The 7935-nt window shown below is 34.2% G+C and overlaps 1 protein-coding gene across 1 annotated transcript in view; it reads right to left on the minus strand.

Annotated features, from left to right (window-relative positions):
• Nucleotides 1–7935, minus strand: part of LOC118745964 (alpha-tocopherol transfer protein-like) — a 120824-nt gene that overhangs the window by 73137 nt on the left and 39752 nt on the right. Inside the window, exon 2 of the mRNA XM_036479654.1 lies at nucleotides 4311–4466. Coding sequence (XP_036335547.1) covers nucleotides 4311–4466 — 156 coding nt within the window. The remainder of the gene's footprint in view (nucleotides 1–4310; nucleotides 4467–7935) is intronic.

A 7935-nucleotide genomic window follows, 5' to 3' on the forward strand; every position in this document is an offset into this window, starting at 1 on the left:
TTGTGTGAACAACCAAATATTTAATACAATTTTAAAATGATTATAAATGCATAATTATTAAATTTATATGTCCCGATCTGAAGTGACCGATTTCACTTATGTCCAATTTTAAATGTCACAAACTATGGTTATGTTGCAAATGACCAACAAATTTATGTTACATTTTCCAACTACCATACATGTTTCAACTTTCCGAAATATTATTTGCAGTTTCCAAAATATATAACATTTATTTAAAATTTTTAAATGACCAAAAAATCATGTCCAGGCCTCACCTTTAAGTAATTTTTTTATTCACATTTTCATCGTCAACGTTAATATTGATCTTTATTAAATAAAAATTTATCTACATGTTTAAAATGATCATAAATTTATGTCCAGTTTTTAAATGGACTAAAAATGTTTGTCCGTTTTTAAATGGACAAAAATGTATGCCACGGTTTAAAATGACCATAAATTTATGTTCAGTTTGAAATTACAAAAGTTTATATTTGGATTTCAAATGCCCAAACAAATTTATGACCGTTTTATAAGTAAATTCTTAAATATTAAACATGCAGTTCATTAAAGACCATCTAGTTTTTAAACGGACCAAGAATATGTGTCTCGGTTTAAAATGATCCTCAACTTATATTTACATAGTTTCAAACGACAAATATTTTAGGTTTAGATTTCAAATGGCCAAAACTTATGTAAATTTTTTAACTTACCCAAATACATATCACTTGCAGTTTTCAACATATCAAACATCTATTTTGTCCAATATTTTAATGCCCAAAATATAATGTTCGGTTCTCTCTTTTAAGCCAAATTGTCTTTGATTGACTAAAAATTAGTCTTCAACTTTAAATTAACCTTAAATTTATCTCGATAATGTCTGTTTGCTTATTACCTTATAACTTTTGAACCACGACACGGAATCGCACAAAACTTTGCACATTTATTTATTTGTACCCCAGGAAGGTTATAGGTATGGTTTTATTTGCAAATGTGTCGTCAATTTTGCGAGGGGGAGTGGCACTTCCCATAGGCTTGCAAATATTTAATCAGCTATAACTTCGAAACCATAATTCAAAAGAATATGAACTTTGTAATATTGTATATTTGGTAGGTGCTTATGTTAATTTATATATGAAGAAGTTTGTAAAAAGGAGCGGGGCACATCCGATAGGCGTGGAATTTTTAAGCAGCCATAACTTCGGTACCATAAGTCACATGAACTTGAAATTTGGTATGCAAACATTTCTATGGTAGGTGCTTACGGTTTATATAAATGAGTTTGTAAAAGGGGGCGTGGCACCTCCCATAGGCGTGGAATTTTATTTCAGATATAGCTTCGGAAACATACATCGCATGAATTTGAAATTTTATATGAAGTCATCGCTATGGTAGGTACTTAAGTTAAGGTTTGTATAAATGCGTTTGTTTAAAGACGTGGAGTGAAACCCGCGGGTAAAAGCTAGTAAATAAATAAATCAATAAATCAATGAATAAATAAATAAATAAATAAGTAAATAAATAAATAAATAAATTAATTAATTAAAAAAGTATGTGCGCCTGAGCCACACTGGAGAAGTGAAACTTACGTTACATATCTATTTTGTCTCATAACTAATATACATACATACATGCATCGGCTTTTGCTTAAGGTTATAATTTTTCTCCTTTTTCTATCTACCCCAGTTCGTTCTAATTACATTATACATATATGTTATTCCGTTTTCCATTATCTTAATTTTTATCTTTACACTCTGTGGATAACAAAATCGATAGTAACATCCAACAAAATATCGATAACAAAATCGATAGTAAATTCGATAAAAACTTCTATAGAAAATTCGATAATAATATTGGTAGCAAAATCGATTGGAAAACCGATAACAATATCGATAACAAAATCGATATCAAAATCGATTACAGTATCGATAACAAAATCGATAAATATGTCGATAGCAACTTCGACAAAAGTATCGATAATAAAATCGATAACAATATCGATAAAAATTTCTATAAAAAAATCGATAATAAAAGCGATAGCGATTTCTCTATAATTACATTTATTTTAATCTTTCTTCCTCTATCTTCATCTTTACTTTTATCGGTATCCTCATCCTCATCTTTTTCTTTATATTTATCTTTGTGTTTATCTTTTTCTTCATCTACATATTCCCCTTCACTTTTCCCCTTATATATATAAGTAAAGTGTTTAAATTTACATTGATACTCATTTTTGCATTTATCTTTACGCATCTTTGTTTTTGTTTTTATTTTTTTCCTTTGCCTTTATCCTTTTCTTTATCTATGTGCGTACCCCCCTTTACTTTCATTCTTGTATTGGCCTTTTTCTAAGTGTTATTAAAGAATAACACAATTAGCAATTTATTAGCAAGTTTTTGTTAAATGCATACCATGTGCATACACTCAAGAAGCACTTGTTTCAGCCCCAACCATTTCCGTTGCACCATTTCTGTTGCATCATTTCCATTGCACCATTTCCGTGTGCAATTTCCATTGAATTTGCCAATTTACTCGCAACAAAGCACCCGCCGCTAAAGAAGTTTCACTTCAATAAATAAATAAATAAATTTATGTCCCTTTTTCCAATGACCCAAAATGCATACAAAATTTATAAATTAATAAAAACATACATCCGTAGTGCAATGAAACTGCCACAAATGTATTTATGCCCACTTTTTCCTTCAAGTGTGTGCATGCTTGATAATAACCCAATCCAGTATCGGTGACAAACATTTTTTTACCGACAAATTTAAACTTTTTCATATATCTTTCCGTAAAAAACACTGTGCCAAGAATTTGTCATTGATACGAAATAGAGTCGTTAGTCTAATAAATGTTGGTTAATTACATTTTTTTTTTAAAGATAAGCATGTGTGAATCTTTGCTACCACTGCAGTGCCAATATTAAAACTGCAAAGCTGTTAAAGGTATTGTACTTATCTACGATACTCGAATTATAAAAATAGCTTATTTCAATCAAATGGACTATGATTATTTTTTCTTTAAATCAAAACACAACTTTTATAATCATTGATCTTCAAGTGACTCACTACTTTCTTTATTGTACTTTTCACTAAAGTTAATAAGTATTGCTAGCTGTGCTTGCGTAGGTAAATGTTTGCAATCGGTACGATATGTATGTGCACTTTTGCACAAAAATACAACAAGATTGTTTGAGTGACTTTAAAAATATATAAAATTTGGAATTAATAACACACAGACTTATGAAGCATTCTATGTTCAAACCGCAGAAGATATGTACGTAAAATAGAAAAGTTGTTTACAAATGTCATAAATAATAGTTACCAACAATGCCCAGCACTAACAACTTGGCCTCTATTTATGTATATCTTACACTCATGTAAACAAACTAAAGGCAACACACATTGCAGTAAAAAATGAATTTTCCCGCTGGCACAAAGAAGGACCCATTTCCTGCTGCATTTATTCTTGGGAGAAATAAAAAAGAAAGAAACAAATTTTAAATTTGGCTTCTAGTCTCTCGCCAACGTCGTATACAGTTCTCCTGTTGTGTTTTGTTGTTGGAGGAACGGCTACACAGCGTGAACGAGTCCACCACATATTGCGCCGATTTTCCAGGCGACTGCTAACGCTGGCTCGCTTCTGGCTCGCTGGCACACCCTTCTGCAACTGCCCTTCTTCATCGCTCTCTTTTATTGTTGTTGTTTTTGTTAAATGATATGATTTGTTAGGCTTGTCGGTGATATTGTTTATGCCACAAACTTCACTGCTTCATTTCAATTGTACCAGCACCATGAAATAGGTGACAACAGCGCCAAGAACCTTTGAAAGGAAGAAGAAAAGTGGCGATGCTGTTAGTGATTTAAAATGTTGATTCGAATCGAAACGGAAGAGATGCTGCAAAATGCAAGTAAAATACAAAAATAGATGTAAAAAAACAAAATGCCATTGAAGATAAATGTCGCATATTTCGTGTGCAAATGGTAAATGGCCACTTTGTTCGGCGACAAACAAGCCAGCGGCAGGATAGGACCTGTAAAAAGCTCGCACGCCAGCAAGTAAAAATATCGTAGCTATGTGTGAGTGTGAGTTTGTGTATGTGGGCAAATTTGTGGCCACTTGGCGACACTTTGCTGCAGCAGCAACCACAGCAAACAACCACAAATTCAATGCAACAATAAATGCACCGGTGGGTGGTTGCTCTACACTCAGCAACCGCAATGAGAACAAATACATTCAACAATAACAGTGGCATGCACATGCTATTTATACATAGATTTATTCACATATTTACTTATATACATACATACCGATGCAAACAAATCCAACGAGACGGTAAAGAACTTCGCTCCCGATATGGACATCGCCTTTTGGCACTGCTGACAAACGATCTGCACAAAAGTCTTTGCCTCCTCGGAGCCATCATACCAGTGGCAAGAGTAGGCTGCCTCCATAACGGATGAGCTCTGTGGGTGAATAAGAACGGAAAATGTATAGAGAATGCGTTGAGAAAATGTAGAATAAAAAATGAAAAATTGCGAAAGAGAAAGTTTTGGAAAAACTTGCAATCCGAAAGTGAATCAAAGTTGAATGCCAGCGAGGGCGGTTGTGAAATGGTCAACGGGAGTTGTTTGTTAGCGAGTAAAAAGAAGGCCACTGACTGCTCGCGCCACAGCTGAGGGAATTTACGCCGATGACATTTTAGTTTCTTGTTTTTCAAAAACTTGCAATCGCTCACTGGTGCGGAAAAGCAAAAAATTCCCAGTTGTAGTAAAGAAAACATTTTTTAAAGTTGTAACTTGGCGTACTGTATACAAGTGCAGAAAGCAACATCGAAAACGGAAGTGTTTCGAGTGCATTTCCGTGCTTTATTTTTTTTTTTTTGCCTATCTTTTTGCGCAATTTTTGCAAAGCTCAATGTTTTGGTTTTGTACATACTTTTTTTTAGATTGCATTAGTTTACATAATTTTTGCTACATGGTGATTTTTACTTTATTGTTTTTTGAATTTCGTTTTTCAGCGCTGCTTTTGTCCACCACTTACTCATACTACAATATGAGATAAATTTTCTCAAGTTGCTCAGCAAGAGATGGCTTACAATTGCTTAAACAATTTTTCTACTACGATGTCGAATCTTAGAAATTCCGTGAAACTGCTTTTACCCCCTAAATTGGTTGATTGATTGTAGTGCCTCACAAGTTGCCTCTCAGGAATCAATAAGCGCATAAGAGCGCTATTTTGCTGCACTTCTCCTGAACAATTTTCCTCTACTCGTACCTTAGCCTACCTTTCAAACAATTTTACAGTAAAAAAAAAAACGACTTTGAGCCGCTTAAGAATTTGTGCATATCTGTTTTTGTATTTAATATTAGAAAAATCTGGCAGCTGATTCATTATGTGTTTCCGAAAGTTGTTTATTTTAATCTAGTCAGACCTACGCATTCGCACAGGAAATTAAATACTGTTGCTCGCTCTCCTTTAGCCCGCATCTTTGGCATATTTCGTTTCCATTCTACATTTCTTCCTAGCGGCCATTACCCTATTTAGCAGCTCAACTGTACTATTACTGCGCTTGTCAGGCCAAATCTTACACAACATCTATGACCACCTTTTCCTTGCTATTTTAAGAAAGTGCAGATGGATTTCTGTTTGTAACCCAGTACCACCGCTACTGGCCCTTCCGAAGAAACTCCCGTCTTGGCCAACTCATCTGCTCTCTTATTGCTTTCTATGTTCCCATGGTCGTGAGCCCAGGCAATAAAGATGGGCATTGACTAAGTCACCGAGCGTAGCTGCTTTGTTTGAGTAGATGACATAGCTAGGAGTGCTACCTGGCTATATGAGTAAATAATCGCTTTTTGAGCATTTGATCAGTGAGCAGTTGAGCTGGGATCTACAATTGGCTGGATGCGCTGCTGCGTTCAAATATTGCTGAGACAGAGGTAGGTCACAACGTGTTACAATTACAAACAAAAAAGGGCTGCCCTCAGGGCGGGATTTTATCCCCTCTTCTGTGAAACATAGTGGTGGATGAATTCCTTCAACTTCTCTCCGACACTGGTGTCCGCTGCCAAGGTATAGAGCGACATAGAATGGCGGAACGATTCCCTCACCAGTCAACACACATCATACGATTTATCGGTTTAGTCGGATGGTTTCTTCCGTCGTGCTAGCTGCCTTAGCTTTTCTGCGTGCGTCAAGAATTAATCTGCTATTCGAAAATTGGTTTGCAAGAGAGAGTGCATTAAGACTTCAAAACCGACGTAAGTAGAATAATATTCATTAGATTTTGTGAGACACACAATAAAAGCCGGGTTACTTTTGATCAGTCTAAATCTGTCCAATTCTGAATACTTCCAGGGCATTTGTTTTCCGGGAATTTGTTTCTCCCGAGAAAGAAATCCTCCAATAATTAACTCCCAGGAAGTAGCATTTTCCCGAGAATTTGGAAGGAGAAAATTCAAACTTCGCAAGAGCTGTTTGATACTTTTTTGACAGCTCAAATATGCCATTTAATATAAAAAAATCCGCAGGGAATTTTTATTCATAATAGGAGGAAGGGGATAGGAGAGAAAACTCCCAGGGAGTTCCTGTTCAGAATCGGCCTCAATATCTTACACAGCCTGCAGACTGTCAGACTCCTTCATAAGTAGATTAAGATTATTATTAGTATAAAGACTGAGTTTAGGATTTGGAATGAGAAAAAGATATAGAGCAATGTTAAGATTAAGATTAAGATTAAGATTAAGGTTAAGATTAAGATTAAGACTAAGATTTAAATTAAGACTGAGATTAATATTAAGTTTAAAATTAAGATTCAGATTAAGATTGAGATTAAGGTTAAGATTAAGATTAGGATTAAAATAAGGATTATGACTAAGATTAAGAAAAAAACTAAGAATAAGATTAAAATTAAGATTGAGTTTCAGATTAAACTTAAGATTAAAATGTAAATTAAGATTTAGATTAAGAGTTAAGGTTACAATTAAGATTAAGATTAAGATTAAGTTAAACATAATTGTCACCACACACATTTGTTTTTTTTTTACTCATTTTCGTAACCAGTTATCAAGTTAGGTTTGAAAACAAACCGACTTCGGCGTTGTGCCATCCACAGTAATTTTGACGTGTAAACTTGCCTCCCGAATCCATTTTGTACGACATGAATTTCATACCAAGCCTCTTTTTTCGAATTTTCAAATCCCTAATTAGAAGTTTTCAGTACTTTCTACGAAGTTTGGACCATGACACCGCTTTCGCGTGTCTGCTTCTTCTCTGCAGACATATTAAAGTAAACACTCTCAAAATGACCAAAAAAGCAATTGCTAGCTTGAAAGTAACAACTTAAATTGGTGTGGATCTTTGCGAATTTAGGGAGATTTGGTCTTTTCGATTTAGGGAGCAACGCAAATATTTGGCGATCGCCCGTAGAGGACTCCGATCAGGATTTTTAAGAAATCTTGATGAAATTTGGACTGATTTACGAACCAAAGCCGGGCAAAATTGTATTTACCTGATTCAATGCCGTGTATGAAGGCATTAAACTTCTTTAAATTTTATTGATTTACAAAAAAAAAGAGATACTACTATGGAATAAGTAGATATGAATTTTTTCACAGTAAAGGCATCCGTTATATCTTCCAAACTAGTGATATTTTTATTTTCTTTTTAGTTTCATACCAGCTTTATCACCTTCCGCTGGTTATATACTTTCGGCATTATGAATAGATTCTATCTTCAGAGCGGCGATTTTTTATTCCTGACTCATTGATAGGTGTGAACATTTTCTTTTAGTAATAAATATTTATTAAGTGATAAACTTCAACTAATTACTCCAATAAATCGCATTCGTATTCACAATTTTTGATACTATCTGTAATGAGTCACACCTTTTGTCCTACCTGAGTGACGAATTCTACTCATACGTTTTTTTTT

This window comes from Rhagoletis pomonella, unplaced genomic scaffold, assembly GCF_013731165.1.
Source record: "Rhagoletis pomonella isolate Grant_MI unplaced genomic scaffold, Rhpom_1.0 Rhpom_scaffold_00001, whole genome shotgun sequence".
Classification (NCBI taxonomy): Eukaryota; Metazoa; Arthropoda; class Insecta; order Diptera; family Tephritidae; genus Rhagoletis; species Rhagoletis pomonella.